At 39.3% G+C, this 17673-nt stretch overlaps 1 protein-coding gene and 1 long non-coding RNA gene across 3 annotated transcripts in view; one reads left to right on the forward strand and one right to left on the reverse strand.

The window, feature by feature from the left end:
* Positions 1-17673, forward strand: part of LOC309388928 — a 36595-nt gene that overhangs the window by 11360 nt on the left and 7562 nt on the right. The window lies entirely within an intron of this gene.
* The window catches only part of LOC309388924 (arf-GAP with SH3 domain, ANK repeat and PH domain-containing protein 1-like), a 48120-nt gene continuing 31397 nt past the window's right edge, over positions 951-17673 (reverse strand). For both annotated transcript variants that reach the window (XM_081946695.1, XM_081946694.1), the window contains exons 20-28: positions 17591-17658; positions 16582-16689; positions 8022-8259; positions 7289-7447; positions 6602-6665; positions 5809-5849; positions 4074-4201; positions 3464-3586; positions 951-2868 (exon numbers count right to left, since the gene is read on the reverse strand). In XM_081946695.1, the coding sequence (XP_081802821.1) occupies positions 2794-2868; positions 3464-3586; positions 4074-4201; positions 5809-5849; positions 6602-6665; positions 7289-7447; positions 8022-8259; positions 16582-16689; positions 17591-17658 (1004 nt within the window). In that variant the 3' untranslated portion in view covers positions 951-2793. The remainder of the gene's footprint in view (positions 2869-3463; positions 3587-4073; positions 4202-5808; positions 5850-6601; positions 6666-7288; positions 7448-8021; positions 8260-16581; positions 16690-17590; positions 17659-17673) is intronic.

Genomic DNA, 17673 nt, shown 5'->3' on the forward strand with positions numbered 1-17673 from the left:
TTATTGATACATGATTCCAAGTTACTATACACTGTTTTCTGTAAATGTGGTTCATGTAACATTCCATGGAATACATTCAAAACTGATGGCATTCAGAAGTTACATCTCCCAATAATGCTAAAGATTGAATTTGAGCAAATCTGTAGGATTAAGAATTCCTTTAACTTTCTATAACAATGACAAATAGATCTGCCAAATCTTTACTGCCATTTAGTGGTGGTTGACATGTTTGCAATCCTGGTGTGGTTTCTAGCTAATAAAGTCTGTTTGCCATATGAATACATATTGATAATTCTTCAAGCAAGTTTCACAATATAGAGTTCTGGATTTCCGTATGCTTGCTTTCCTAAGGTATATATATTATTTCAGTATTTGCAAAAGACACAAAGATTTCACTCATTTTTTAAAAGACAAGTGAACTTTTTACCAAAAGAAGAAAAGTCTTAACCAATAACTTATGGATTTATGTATTAGAAACAGCTACAGAGGGGGGAAAGTAAGGGGTCAATTATTTGATAGAATAACGGACAGAAATCAAAGTTCTGTTTTTAATTTTTTTTTCTTATTTTCTTATTTTTTCTTATTCTTTTTCTTTTTTATACTTTTATTGTAATGTAAAACTACAAATAAAATGTTAAAAAGGATTAGCATTCTGGTTTTTAAATTTCAGTTTTATTAAATTTCAATAACATTAAAATTACACAGTAGTTTGTGTTTTCATGTTGCTATTTAGAATTAGCATTTCTGTTTGCTTCACATTCAGAATCACTTGTACTAGTACTCTAATATATTTATATACATGAAGGTAGCAGTGGTGGGTTCCTACTGGTTCGGATTGGTTCGGCTGAACCAGTAGTGGATTGGCAGCCTGGGTCGCTGGAACCGGCAGTGACCCAGGCTGCCAATCCACTACTGGTTCAGCCGAACCAGTAGGAACCCAGGCCTGCCACGCCCCCGAACCAGTTCCCCAGGCGGAGCCTATGGCACCATCTTGTTTTTCAGTTCTGCGCATGCACAGAACAATTTTAATTGCACTGCGTATGCGCACATAGTGTGCACACAAGCGAACCGGGAGTAGTGCCTGCCAGAACCCACCCCTGGAAGGTAGAAATCTAGGTTCTATAAACAATCATGTTAAGGTTATTTCTCTTTTTCTATGTCAACATATGGCTACTTCCAAATTCTACTTTTGAGAACATTTCTTTTTTATACTGGACAGCAAAGATATTCATGAATAAACCAAGGCCAAAGCAGGGTGGCATTCAAAACTTTTTGTATGGGGGAGGAGGATGAATAAAAATAGGATCCTTCTATTCTATTAACAATTTATGATTTAGTAAATTACTATTAATATAAAGGAAGACAGAGACCATTTTTGAGAATGAATATGAATCAAAATTTTAAAAAATCAAAGAGATGAAATAAATAATATATAGTCCTGCCATTTTCTAATCCTCTTATCAGTGAAGTTGACATGGATAAGAGATATGATTATGAAGCTCTATTCAATTCAGAAACAAGGATCCAAATTGCTATTGAAGATGGAATATCACATTCTTAGTAAACAGAAGCACTATAATATAACCACAATTAAGACATTTGGGGTACCATATTTATTTAGTAACCTAATAACAAATAGATGAATTCTGCATTAATAGCATCATTTTGCATTATTAGAAACATATATGGAGATTTAAAAGAACTATCCTTTTAAACTTAGGGAAAATGAAATTTCAACATACTCTATTTTTTCTAAGACTTTATTATGAATAGTAGGAGAAGAATGCATCTAACTGGAAAATTTAAAAGACTCTGAATGTGTATGTATTATTTTCTTTCCATAATAAACAATGTTTTCAAGAAAGGACTGGATGGGTTTGCAGAAACTGAAATATATTTTGTGATTTTTATTTCCCGCATTCTTCTTCATCCCTCAGTGGGAATCCTTAGGAATACATACATTGCACATTAGATTTATAGAAAAATCAGAAACAACATGATTGTTTTACTTCAAAAACTATCAAAAGCAATTCCTAAGACATTGTCCCAAAGGTGCTTTTTCAAAAGGCAACAGGACTTCGTTTTTTCTTGAAGACGTTTCTCAAATGTCTTCAAGGAAAAGCAAGGTCCAGTTGCCTTTTGACAAAGCACTTTTGGGACAACCATGACCTGGATGACTGAGAATCTCCATAGACATCTTAAAGCATTATTTCTGAGAATGTTTTCCCTCATGTTTCATGAATACACGGAAGAGAAGTACAAAGAAACACTATACATTTGCATTTTTTTCTTATGTGTTTCTGACATTTAGAAATAAGCAATAGGCACAGGCATTATCTCCTTATGACATGTTTGATTCATTTCTTCTCTTTCTTTATCTCTTATTATTGTGAATTATATTAATATGTATACTGGTAAATTTTGGACAGTGAAGTATTTTTGTTTAAATCATTCTTTAGCCTAACAGCTGGTTGATAGTGGCGTTTGAAAGGTACCCAACGTACTGCTTGCATTCATGCACAAACAGTGACAGCAAGACATTGCACCATTAACACATGTATGTTTGATGAACGTCATCAAACATCTCTTGCAGTTCCGGCATCATTTTTAAAAAATTCAGTGGAATTCCTGCCAATGACTTGAGGAGGAGATGTTAGTCCTCTATATGACATTTCAATACCAATGATTTTAACTCCAGTAAGTGTTTCTTTACAACTATTGATTGTGCTTTGAGAGGGCAGGAGGCCCTGTTACAGTAGAGTGAATTGTTCTTTGAATGAATTAGATGTATTCTTAGTCAGGTAGTATATAAACAAATGACACCGGGAAGGCACCTTTTCTTTGAGGGTATGCTTCGATCCTGCCATGCTGAAAAAATAAAACAAAAGGAAAGACTTTTAACAGAGAGGATGAACAGTGCACAATAATTAGAAACTCCTTAAGAAGATGTGCATGCTTTTCAGTATTTCTGATCCCATCATTTACCACATATTGGAAGAGGGATGCATTAGGTGGGATGAGTCTGTACCTAACCATTAAGAACACCTTTAATGCTTATCTTGAATTCCATTGTACCTTTTCTTTTGTAGCAGCCCAAGAATTCTGAATAATGACAGGCAACTAAATCTATTTGCCATTTTTATTTTCCCACAATGGTCCCAATATATCATTATTCTAAGGCATAACTGAAAAGTAATGCAAAGCTTGGAAGACTTTTTGAAAAGTTAGATGCCATCTAAAAATAGATGTTAAATACTCAGAATATTCCAGTGCCTGCTGATGCCTGATATACACCTGCCATCCTAGCCATTGCCAAAAACAGACCCAATGACTTAGTAGGAAAACTCTTATAGATTCCTTCACAGAATCTTTGCCACAAACCTGAAGCTGGTCTTATGGGTTGTGTTCTGTGCCCAGTAAGGAATTCCCAGTAATAATCATTGAGAATCAAATGACAACTTACCCACCAGTTGGAGTCCTCTTGCCCTTCTACTATAATGATTTCTCCAGCCGTGAAAGTGAGTTCATCTTCATGATCAGCCTGACAATCATAGAGGGCTCTGACACGATGCAGACAGGATGTATTCTGCCATAAGCAAACAGGATTAAGCTTAAGGGTAGGGATACAGAACTGCAAATCATACAAATATAAGGCAAATAAAAAGAAGACATGTTCAGAACAGTAGGTATCTCTGGAGTTTTAAAGATGATTTATATATTTGTGCACGTCTCCCGTGCATCCATATAGCCAAGCTGACTGGAGTCAGTTTATGAAATGAAATCTCAATCATATTGTGAAGAAGGCCTAAATATGTAAGATGAGACCGTCACACAATGAATTTCCTAATTGCTAAATGTTTCAGTGCACATAATAATCTTACACTGTGGCATTTCTATTTTTTAAATGAAATATTGAACAACCAGCAGTTATTTGCCCCCAAAACCTGAATATGGGTTCACATATATTTAGACAGTATCTAGGAGGTTTTATTTCAGAAGAAGAAAGTTACCTTAGCCCATAAATGGGTATTCTACACAAAAATAACCTCAGGATATTAAGTTTAAGAACCTACCATGTATCCCCTTTTGGGCAGGGGTGGAGGGATGTCATCTGATGATTCAGAAGACCGAGAAGAAGCCCAGTGAGTCTCTCTTGAGTTTTGGTTTGGCTCAGAAGGAATCTCCATTCCTTCTGAGGCAGCTGCAATGTAAAAAGATATGTTATTTTCATATCATTTTTGGATGATCTGAGTGATTATGCAGAATGCATGTTGGTGTGTTTAATAGTGTGTAACTATTTGTATCCTATATGCTTCCCATATAAGACACATAGTGGATCACTTCTGAAATAGTGGATTTTTCTGAAAGGAGAAATGAAAACATTATCCACTCCTGAGTTATAGAACCAGTATTATTGATTGAACACCCTGATGCTCCTAACAGTGGCCATATCATTGCTGAGTATAAAGATATTGTTTCCTAACCACAAAAATTATAACTTTCTTTCATTCTTCACTGGTCAGATTCCTGCTTGTGTTCAGTTCTAGGCATATTTAAATAAAGATTGAGAGAAACTGGAGCAGGTTCAAAGAAAGGGAGAGGAGGGAAAAGGGAGAGGGGGGAGAGGAAGGGAGGGAGGGAGGGAGGGAGAGAGAGAGAGAAAGAGAAAGAGAATGAATGTCAGGATGTGTTTGAATGAGGCCCAGAAATGAACACTTGAAGCCTGACAAAGTGCAAGATTAAATTTTTAGTAATCTAAAATTACCATTTTATGGTAGGCTTATTTGTCACAACGTGATGAACCTAATGCCAGTATCTTCAGGATAATGTACACTGTAATATAAAGCTATAACTTTACATTTTCTGGAAGGGACAGATCCCAAAGTCTCCAAAGTTTACCGTTTGTGCCCCCGCCCCTAAAAAAAACCCTGATACATGTTATGATGAGATGACATCATCCTAGAAAAGTTTGAGACCATAAATCAATCCTAGTTGAAAATCAGTTTTGATGGCCCAAATTTGGGGAGCTGGCAGGAGAACTAATCTTGAAGAAGATGGGATGGAAACCAGTCCCACGAACCTCAAATAACCACAAGCTATTTAGGATCCTGGCACAGATGGAATGTAATAAATTTGACTGGAGAAAGCAAGGACCTCGAGAGATATTATAGTGATAGTTTTGATTTTATTGTTCCTGGAATTACTAGTTTTAAAGGTGAGAATGACATCACACAAGAAAGCAAAAGTGTTGATTGTGACTAAAGAGAAGTCAGATTTGAAGTGCAAAATGTGTTTTGGAAGGAATATGTAGCATCTGTCAAAATACTTAAAAGCAGTTGGGAATAACTTGATATGGCAGTAACCACTTTATCCCATGAAAAAAAGTTCTTTGATGTGTCCCACCTATAACTACTCAATTTCCAAATCAGAGATTTTGATCATAATTAGCTATCAAAAAATACTTTATAACATTATCATTATTTTAGGATACATTGTGAAGTAGATGACTTTCTGTGTTTAAATAATGTGATGAATATTTCTGAAGTTGGATGGGCAAACTTTTCCCTTATTAATTTCTACATGCTGTCCAGGCAAAGTTTATAGCACTCATATAATTGCACTTTCTGTAGCACTACTTTTCATAATGATAAATTTTGATAAAGTATTTTTCGTAATCTTCTTCCCCCGCCCAACTATTGAAGGCAGTTATGTAGGGTGACTTTCTTCACAACTGAAATGCCTCCCTGAAGAAAGAGATACCAATTCTCAGTTACAAATAAATAGTATATTTAAAAGAAATCATTTTACCTTGCTGCCAGGAATCTTCAGAGAGTTCAGATGGCTGAGAACTGAGGGAAATAATGCAGGTGGAGAGGGAGAGGAAAATGATATGCATGAATATATATATATGCATACATATATACACACACACACATATATACATATTGTATGTGTGTGTGTGTGTGTGTGTGTGCATGTAATGTATATGTATATATAGATTACTAATCCTCCACTTGCTACTTGCTACTGAACGTGTCTGAATGATAGCCTCTGTGTAGATAATCCCAGTTTAGTGCAAAGTAGCTTAAATTTGCATTCACAAAATACCCTTGAGAGATTTCCACAGTCCCAGCTATTCCCAACTGCTGGCTGATAAAGAAAAGAAGAACAGTGATAATGATTATTTTGGCCAGAGTAGCTTTTATATTCCCATTACCAATCACCTCACACCAGTGGTGAAATTCAATTTTTTTTTAATACTGGTTCTGTGGGCGTGGCTTGGTGGGTGTGGCAGGGGAAGGATACTGCAAATTCTCCATTCCCACCCTACTCCAGGGGAAGATTATTGCAAAATCTCCATTCCCACCCCACTCTGGGGCCAGCTAGAGGTGGTATTTTCCGGTTCTCCGAACTAGTCAAAATTTCTGCTACCGGTTCTCCAGAACCTGTCAGAACCTGTTGAATTTCACCCCTGCCTCACACGCAATCAGCGTAAGAATCTTAGATGCTATTCAAAACCAGGATGTACCCTCAGAGTAAACCCAGCTTCAGACAGGTAGCACTTTTAATTCAGTTCTACATATTATGTGTGCACAATTACCTCAAACTCCTAGGAGAAGCTCCTTCTGGAGAGCAACGCCTTGGAAGTGAGAAAGATCTAGAATCTGACAAAAAACAGAATCAAAGCTATTTTTCCTCAGTTATGACTTTGTCTAATGATTTAGAAACATAGTATAACTAGTGTCAAAAGCATAATGAATCAGTTAACTGAATCAGTATAAAGCCACTTCATATACTGTATTTTTTTGGAGTATAAGATGCATCTTTTTCCCTCAAAAAAGAGAGTGAAAATCTGGGTGCGTCTTATACACTGAATACAGCATTTTTGGCCTCCCGAAACCCCGCCCCTTTCACCAAAATGTCTGTGCAGAGCCTTTAGGAGGCTTCCAGAGTGCTCCTGGGGGCTGGGGAGGGCAGAAATGAGCAGAAGCAGGCCGTTTTTCACTCATTCCCCTCCCAGCCCCCAGGAGCTCTCTATAAGTCTCCTGAAGGCTATACATGCCCTTTGTTTTGCCAAAAACAGGCCAATTTATGCGAAAAACAGGCCGTTTTGGGGGGGTCTGCAGAGTGCAAAAACTTTTTTTAAAATTTGCCTCTTCAAAATCTTGGTGTGTCTTATACTCCGGTACTTCTTATACTCCAAAAAATACAGTATCTCTTTATTTTAGGCTTTCCCTGTTGCACAACAGTAAATTTTCCAGTTGTAAGGTTCAGTAGGCTCTCTTACCATCAGAAGGACTGTGATTCAGTGGCGTTGAGGGGAGAGGCTCTGAAGAGGTCCGCTTATGCCTAATGGTCAGAGGTGGAGGCACAGCTCTTTCAGTTGCTGTATTTACAAGATAGGCAGGTTTGCTGGTTGTGGGTAATGGTGGAGGGAAGCTGGGGGCTGAGAAAGACATTCAATTAGAGAAATCTTAATAAATTGTAAGAAGCAGATAAGAAAAATAGATTCATCTACTGTATTTGTACTAAAGCATAAGTATTATTTTAAACAGATTGCATTAAAAATTAAAATAGATTAGTAAAGGTAAAGGTTCCCCTTGCACATATGTGGTAGTTGTTTCTGACTCTAGGGGGCAGTGCTTATCCCTGTTTCAAAGCCAAAAAGCCAGCGTTGTCCGATGATGTCTCCGTGGTCATGTGACCGGCATGACTAAATGCTGAACCGCATGGAATGCTGTTACCTTCCCACCAAAGGTGGTTCCTATTTTTCTACTTGCACTTTTTACGTGCTTTCGAACTGCTAGACTGGTAGCAGTAACGGGAGCTCACTCCATTACGCGGGGCTAGGAATTCGAACCGCTGACTTGCCAACATTTTTGATCAACAAGCTCACCATCTTAGCCACTGAGCCACCGTGTCCCTAAAATAGATTAATACTTTTACTAAAATTAAGATGAAAAAAATAGATAACAATTCCAAGACTAATATGCAAAGGTATACCAAAAGTACCGTCTTACCTCTGGGTGCATTGCGTGGTGGCAGTGGAGGGCCTGAACAGGCATAAGTGGGAGGAGATGCTATTTCAGCAGATCTAGAGGTATGTGGCGTAGCATATAAATCATGGCATTTGTCCTGGGATGCTGGCTTGGTCCCTCTGAAAAAGTCGGCTGGATTCTTCCATGACTGAGAGGCTGGCCCAGGAAGATTGTAGCAGCTTTGTGGGCGATGAAAGCGATCTTTTTTCACCAGACAGAGCTGAAACATACAAGTAGACCTACATTACTGGAAAAGTGAAGTTAAAGATTTCAAGATATAAAGTTTTTTTTTATATTCATATATTTGTATCAGCCGAGGTGGCGCAGTGGTTAGAATGCAGTACGACAGGCTACGTCTGCTGACTGCTGGCTGCCAGCAGTTTGGCAGTTCGAATCTCACCAGGCTCCAGGTTGACTCAGCCTTCCATACTTCTGAGGTGGGTAAAATGAGCACCAAGATTGTTGGGGGCAATGTAAACTCTGTAAACCGCTTAGAGAGAACTGTAAAGCACTGTGAAGCGGTATATAAGTTTAAGTGCTATTGCTATCCTATTTGGGAACATTATATTAGGAAAAACATCCTCTTTAAAATGGTGGTCTTAAATATATAGTAACAGGTAGTCTATCTGGAGTACAACTTTTGGATGAAAATCTATGAGTAGCCACTTAACCACCAAATGAAATATGCTCAAATGAAATATTTTCTGTGTGTGTGTGTGTGTGTGTGTGTGTGTATTTGTGTTACAACCCCTGGTATGCCCAAATATGGGAGGGAGCTCACTACTCCCCCTTTCTGTCCTTTGGCTCATTACAGAGGACCATCCAGGCAGAAAACCATATTTTTATTTTTAATGTTGCCTTTTTATATTTGTGTTGTATTTGTGCTGATAAATAAATAAGCACAAATACAACACAAATAAGCACAAATACAACACACACACACACACACACACACACACATGTATGTGTGTGTATATATATATATATATATATATATATATATATATATATATATATATATATATATATATATATATATATATATATATATATATATATATATATATATATATATATATATATATGCTGGTTTTGTTGTATTCGGGTCTTTTCCCGTGTAAGGTTGAGATTGTCTTTGCAACGTTTCGGCAGGATCACACCTGCCATCTTCAAGCTGTGGGCTTAAAATGGGAACGGAGCTGCCGTCTTTCTGTAAGTCTTGGTGGGAGGGGATGGGGTGGTGGCTTTGTTTCAGTAAGTGGAATGATTGGTTGTGTGGTTGTATCATGATTGGTAGATTGGTGCTGATTGGTGCAGGTTGTGTGTGCATTGTTGTTTTGTATTTTAACGGCTTGGGTGGTGGGTGGTGTTTGTTTGTTGGCTAGGGCTGGTTTCCAGATGTTTGGTAGGCGGGAGGTATCATCACGTTTGTTCATGCTGTGGGGGTGTTTCTCTATTTCGATGGCTTCCATGATTATTCTCTTGTGGAGGTGTTCTGTTTTGGAGATTAACCTGGCTCCTTCAAAGTTGATTTCGTGTCCTGTAGCTTTAAGGTGCTGGAAAAGGGAAGAAGTTTTTTCTTTTTTTCTTACTGCATTTTTGTGTTCTGTGATGCGTGCATTTATTCTCCTGTTTGTTTGCCCTATGTATATTGCTGGGCAGATTTTGCATGGTATTTCGTAGACTCCTTGGTTTTCTAGCTGGATTTTGTCTTTGGGGTTTCTTAAGATGTTGGCTATTTTTTGGTCAGTGGTGAAGGCTGTCCTGATATTGTGCTTGTGGAGAATTTTGCTGATTTTATCTGTGGTGCCTTCGATGTAAGGGAGGAGGGCGATGCCATTTTCCTGTTCTGTATCTTGGTTTTTTGGGGGAGTCTCCTTTTGGATTAGGTTGGTGATTGTTTTTCTTTGGAATCCATTGGAGATTAATACCTTTGTGAGTTTGTGTAATTCAGTTTTCAGGTGGTCTTTGTCGGCTAGGCGTTTGGTTCTGGAGATGAGAGTCTTGGCTACAGAGTTGATCTGTGCAGGGTGGTGATGGGATTGTGCATTTAAGTAGCGGTTGGTGTGTGTTTTTTTTCTGGTAGATGGTGTGTCCTAGGGAGCCATTGGGTTTTTTGTAGATTAGGACATCCAGAAAGGGAAGTTGGTTGTTTGCTTCTATTTCCATGGTGAATTGTATTTTGGGGTGTAGGTTGTTGAGATGTGTGAGGAAGTTGTCCAGTTTTTCTTTTCCATGTGGCCAAATCACGAAAGTGTCATCAACATATCTAAGCCAGAGTTTGGGTTTGTGTTCAGATTTGTCTAAGGCATTGGTTTCAAAATGTTCCATGTATAAGTTTGCAATGACAGGAGAGAGGGGTGATCCCATGGGTGCTCCTTCTATCTGTTTGTACCTTTGTCCATTATGGATGAAGTATGTGTTGGTTAGGCAGTGGTCAGGTCTAGGATGTGTTTAGGGGGGTTGTGTTTTTTCTGGATGGCTGTCAAGGCTTCTTTTATGGGCACCTGGGTGAAGAGGGATATGACGTCGAAACTCACAAGTAGGTCACTGGGTTGTAAGTTTTGTTTCTTTATTGTTTCTATGAAGTGGAGTGAGTTTTGTACGTTTGAGGTGATGGATTCTGCGTAGGGTTGGAGTTGTTTGGCGAGGAATTTGGCAAGGTTCTGTAGAGGTGAGCCTTTGGAGCTGACTATGGGTCTGAGTGGTGTTCCTTCTTTGTGTATCTTGGGGAGTCCATAGAGTTTGGGGCATCTGGAAGATTTCTCTCTGGGGATGATTCTTTGCTGGATCTCTTCACTGATGGCAGAGGCTTTTATTTTGGATTTGGTGGTTTTTTCCAGGTAGGTGGTGGGGTCTGTGTTTATAGGTTTGTAAGCAGGGTCTTGGAGTAGGTTGGATAGTTTGGCTTGGTAGTCAGATGTGTTCATCACCACTGTGGTGTTTCCTTTGTCTGCTGGGAGAATGATTATGTTGTTGTCTTTCTTCAGGTTGGAGAGTGCTTTTTCTTCTTGTTGCTGTAAGTTGCTTCTGGGTGGAATGCTGGAGCAAAGGACGTTGCTGACTGCAAGTCTGATTTTATTGGCTTCATCTGCGTTGATTTTGATGAGTGTAGCTTCAACTCCGCATATGATGTCTTCAGTGGGGATGCGTTTAGGGGCAACTGCAAAGTTGAATCCTCTGGAAAGGACATTGGTTTCAGCTGTGGTGAGGGTTCTGTCTGATATGTTGTGTACTGTTTGTTTCATGAGTTGCTGAGGAGGGGGGTTAGACAAAAGCCTGATCCCCACATGCTTCCAACTAAAATTCCATTCACAAACCTCAGCCACCGAAAGGATCCTGAAAAGAACTGAATTAGCCCTAATCAGAAACGAACTCCACAGGAAAAGATTCCTACTAGACCAAACCAACCGGGACCTACTCACTCTTCACCTCAAACTCAGCAACAAAATCCACCCAGCACTCTGGGACAAATTCAAACAACTAGCCCTTTGGAGAGCAGAAAAAGAAACCTTCTATAAGACAGAAAAACACTCCAACAAACTCTACAGACTAGAAAAACGACAGAAGCCTAACCCCCCTCCTCAGCAACTCATGAAACAAACAGTACACAACATATCAGACAGAACCCTCACCACAGCTGAAACCAATGTCCTTTCCAGAGGATTCAACTTTGCAGTTGCCCCTAAACGTATCCCCACTGAAGACATCATATGCGGAGTTGAAGCCACACTCATCAAAATCAACCCAGATGAAGCCAATAAAATCAGACTTGCAGTCAGCAACGTCCTTTGCTCCAGCATTCCACCCAGAAGCAACTTACAGCAACAAGAAGAAAAAGCACTCTCCAACCTGAAGAAAGACAACAACATAATCATTCTCCCAGCAGACAAAGGAAACGCCACAGTGGTGATGAACACATCTGACTACCAAGCCAAACTATCCAACCTACTCCAAGACCCTGCTTACAAACCTATAAACACAGACCCCACCACCTACCTGGAAAAAACCACCAAATCCAAAATAAAAGCCTCTGCCATCAGTGAAGAGATCCAGCAAAGAATCATCCCCAGAGAGAAATCTTCCAGATGCCCCAAACTCTATGGACTCCCCAAGATACACAAAGAAGGAACACCACTCAGACCCATAGTCAGCTCCATAGGCTCACCTCTACAGAACCTTGCCAAATTCCTCGCCAAACAACTCCAACCCTACGCAGAATCCATCACCTCAAACGTACAAAACTCACTCCACTTCATAGAAACAATAAAGAAACAAAACTTACAACCCAGTGACCTACTTGTGAGTTTTGACGTCATATCCCTCTTCACCCAAGTGCCTATAAAAGAAGCCTTGACAGCCATCCAGAAAAAACACAACCCCCCCAAACACATCCTGGACCTGACCAACCACTGCCTAACCAACACATACTTCATCCATAATGGACAAAGGTACAAACAGATAGAAGGAGCACCCATGGGATCACCCCTCTCTCCTGTCATTGCAAACTTATACATGGAACATTTTGAAACCAATGCCTTAGACAAATCTGAACACAAACCCAAACTCTGGCTTAGATATGTTGATGACACTTTTGTGATTTGGCCACATGGAAAAGAAAAACTGGACAACTTCCTCACACATCTCAACAACCTACACCCCAAAATACAATTCACCATGGAAATAGAAGCAAACAACCAACTTCCCTTTCTGGATGTCCTAATCTACAAAAAACCCAATGGCTCCCTAGGACACACCATCTACCAGAAAAAAACACACACCAACCGCTACTTAAATGCACAATCCCATCACCACCCTGCACAGATCAACTCTGTAGCCAAGACCCTCATCTCCAGAACCAAACGCCTAGCCGACAAAGACCACCTGAAAACTGAATTACACAAACTCACAAATGTATTAATCTCCAATGGATTCCAAAGAAAAACAATCACCAACCTAATCCAAAAGGAGACTCCCCCAAAAAACCAAGATACAGAACAGGAAAATGGCATCGCCCTCCTCCCTTACATCAAAGGCACCACAGATAAAATCAGCAAAATTCTCCACAAGCACAATATCAGGACAGCCTTCACCACTGACCAAAAAATAGCCAACATCTTAAGAAACCCCAAAGACAAAATCCAGCTAGAAAACCAAGGAGTCTACGAAATACCATGCAAAATCTGCCCAGCAATATACATAGGGCAAACAAACAGGAGAATAAGTGCACGCATCACAGAACACAAAAATGCAGTAAGAAAAAAAAAAAAAAACTTCTTCCCTTTTCCAGCACCTTAAAGCTACAGGACACGAAATCAACTTTGAAGGAGCCAGGTTAATCTCCAAAACAGAACACCTCCACAAGAGAATAATCATGGAAGCCATCGAAATAGAGAAACACCCCCACAGCATGAACAAACGTGATGATACCTCCCGCCTACCAAACATCTGGAAACCAGCCCTAGCCAACAAACGAACACCACCCACCACCCAAGCCGTTAAAATACAAAACAACACTTCCGGTTCCGGCGGCTACGGCGACAGGCAAGCCTTTGCCTGCTCCCGCTCTCCCGGTGGGCTTCCCCCGTCTCTGGGGGGGCACAGGACGCCCCGGAGAGGTGTCCTGCTGAGGGAACGGCTCGCGGAGGGTCCTGGCGTCGGCGTCGGCTGGCGGGGGCTTCTCCGCTTCGTTCTAGGCACCGGGGAGCAGTCTCGGAGGGCGCCCGTGTGCGCGCGCCTCGCCCCATGCCGATCGGAGAACGCGCTCTTGAACGAAGCAGCGGCAATGTGGTGAGAGGCTTCCCTTCTCCATTCCCTCTATCTTGAATTTATGGACCTTTCAGCATTTTTTTTAAAAAAAAGTTAAACTTTCGGATTTCTGCTAGAGGTGCGGCTAGAGGGAGGGGGATTTCCCCCCCTCCCTTGGACAAGCGGCTTGAGAAGATTTTGCTTTCGCCCTCAGGGGAAGGAGGAGGGGGGAGAGCCAACTAATGATGCCTCACCCTCATAAAAGTGACTTTCATTGGACTTAGCTCCAGAACTTATGGGTGAACTGAGAACTTTCTGAACTTTTAAAATTTTATTATGCCTCTGAGCCCAAAGCTGGCAGGGCAAGATGGCACACTTCCGTTGTCTTCATGAACTGTGAAACCTGACTCCACCTTTAAAACTCAGGCTTCCGGTCTTTGTCTCCGAGTCACCCAGAGGAATCTCTTGTGGATTGTTCTTTTCTGAACTCTTTGGGGAAAAAACTTTCATCTATTGCTAGACTGACTAAAGAAATCCCCATCTGTTTGGATCCTCTGCCTTCTGGATTCGCCTGCCTGCTCTACTTCTCCAGCTGCCCAGTCTCTACTTTGACTGATTTCCTTGCTTTAAAAACCATGTCTCCAAAAAGACCACCTCCTGGAAAGCCTGGATTTGCTACTTCTGCCCCAACGTCTGCAACGTCTAGCCCAGCTACACAGTCAAAGATAACAGAACTGATGCAACCCAAGACTACAGAGATAGACTTTCAACAAATGCTTCAACAAATTCTACAGGGCCAGGAGGAAATTAAGAAACAGCTAAGGGAAATGAAAGATGAAATTAAACAGAACCAAGCCCAAATTTTTAAGAACTCACAGAGACTGGACCTTGTGGAGGGTGGGGTGGCGGAGGCGAGGGGGGGGGGTAGAGGCTTTACAGAAGGGGAACAAAGAACTTGACATCCAACAAATGAAAATAGAGTTTGAGAGAATGTCCTTTTATCTTAGATTTCAAAATGTAATAGAAGCAGATGGGGAAAACATAAGGGACATTATGACTAATATTTTAGCTGAATACATACACAAAGATAAACAGCAGATGGAATGGGAGATAGACCTAGCTTATAGAGTGAATTCAGCATATGCCAGAACACATAATGTACCCAGGGAGGTCCACATTAAATTCCTTAGGAAAACCACAAGAGATGAAATTCTGGGTGTACAAAGGGGGCAAACATTGACATACTGTGACAGGGAGATAACCATTCTAAAGCAGATTCCCAAAAAAATTAGGGAAAAAAGGAAAAGCTATTCGCAATTGGCGAATAAATTATACCAGAAGGGGGTGTGGTTTAGATGGTTGATGCCTGAAGGTATGCTGATATTCTGGGAGGAGACAAGAATCAGAATTAATACACCCATAGAGGCACAGGCCTTTATGGAAAAAAATAAAGCCAACCTAGAAAAAACAGAAGACACTACAACGGTCATACAGGACACGGGAGGGGCCGGAGCTCTGCCAGCGGGGGGTGAAGGGTCAACACCAAGAAAGCTCAGATCACAAAAATAAATAAGAAAATCACAATGTTATAAACAGACCGAAAGTAAAAATGAATTTATAACTAGACTATATATCATAACTATATAAATTGATTGAAAATTATTCTTTCTAGAATTAATATGCTGATTTTTTATGATCATGTATTAAGATTTGATATTTTGATGTAACCTAGGAGTTTGGAGGGAGGGGACGTCTGCCACACTTGCAAATGCCAAAATTTGTAATTCCACTTACCCTTTTCCACATAAATGTTTTTAAAAAAACCAATAAAACTTTTTGAAAAAAAAAAAATACAAAACAACAATGCACACACAACCTGCACCAATCAGCACCAATCTACCAATCATGATACAACCACACAACCAATCATTCCACTTACTGAAACAAAGCCACCACCCCATCCCCTCCCACCAAGACTTACAGAAAGACGGCAGCTCCGTTCCCATTTTAAGCCCACAGCTTGAAGATGGCAGGTGTGATCCTGCCGAAACGTTGCAAAGACAATCTCAACCTTACATGGGAAAAGACCCGAATACAACAAAACCAGCATACCTACACCTGTGAAAATCTACGAAAACAAATATATATATATATATATATATGTATGTATGTATGTATGTATGTATGTATGTATGTATGTATATATGTATATGTATATGTATATGTATATGTATATATATATATATATATATATATATATATATATATATATATATATATATATATATATATATATATATATATATATATATATATATATATATATATATATATATATATATATATATATATATATATATATATATATATATATATATATATATATATATATATATATATATATATATATATATATATATATATATATATATATATATATATATATATATATATATATGGTTTTCTGCCTGGATGGTCTCCTGGAGTGAGCCAAAAGACAGAAAAGGGAAGCAGTGTGTTCCCTCCCATATTTGGGCATACCAGGGGTTGTGACACAATACATACATACACACACACACACACACACACACACACACACACACACACACACACACACACACATATATATATATATATATATATATATATATATATATATATATATATATATATATCCAATAGAAACCCATTAATAGGGTGCCAAATCTATACCATTACCAATAAAATAATAAAATAATAAAATAATAATTAATACTTACACATTTCAGCCTGACCTGAAGTGATGAGATCTTACCTTTTCATCCAATTCATCATCACTTTCAAACATCTCCTCTTGGCCCGGCTGCCACTCATATTCAACATGGGCCCGCATATTGAACTGATTATTTTCAGCCTGCAATAGCTGAAAGATACAGAACCTCTGCTCACGATCATTTTGTGTGGGAAAGTTCCTAGCATTTCTAACCCCATTGGACTAAAAGCTGTTTCTTTGGTTTTTGGGATTTTCAATGGAAATTAGGAAGTCGCAGGGGGGAAAAAAGGAAGGAATCAGGGATGAAATGCTACCAGTTCGGACCTGTAGCAGACTTCAGAGCATGTCACACTAGTATGTAATCACACTACTATAAAATACTGTGCTATGAACTCAGAGTAATCTTACGTAGAACAATTGTTCTGCTTTTAATTCAGTTTTAATTTTTGTTTGCAAGTGAGTAGAATCTGTTACTCTATCCTCTTTACACAATGATCATGCACATAAATCACATAAAAATAGAAGCACTTTAATCTATTGAGTCACAATCACAGTTGTGATTATGATTCAATATATTTCAGCATTTATTTTTACTTAACATGGTTCTGCTCTTATAATTTATGATTAAGTGCTATGCTAAATAAAACTGAACACCTATTAGAGAAGAGATGATGATGAAAGCTGAAAAAAGGCACATATACAGCAGAGCTATAATAGTTTCAACATACTTTGTATTTTGAAAATATGCTCCCTATTGCTACAGCAGTGGTTCTCAACCTGTGGGTCGGGACCCCTTTGGGGGTCGAACAACCCTTTCACAGGGGTCACCTAAGACCATTGGAAAATACATATTTTCAAAAGAATACAGAAAACATAACATAATTTTATGGTTGGGGGTCACCACAACATGAGGAACTGTATTAAAGGGTTGTGGCATTAGGAAGGTTGAGACCCACTGTGCTATAGTACGTCTGGAGCACATTATCCAGACACCTCTTGTCAAGGCCTTAGGACAATGTTAGATATTTGTGTTGAACCTGCTGTTGCTTACCAGATCTTCACATGTAGTGTGATTCAGTAGCTTAGCAATATCAAGGGCTGTCTCTCCAGCTTCATTAGCTATGGGAAAATATC

The sequence above is a fragment of the Natrix helvetica genome (assembly GCF_964273705.1).
Source record: "Natrix helvetica genome assembly, chromosome: 3".
NCBI lineage: Eukaryota > Metazoa > Chordata > Lepidosauria > Squamata > Natricidae > Natrix > Natrix helvetica.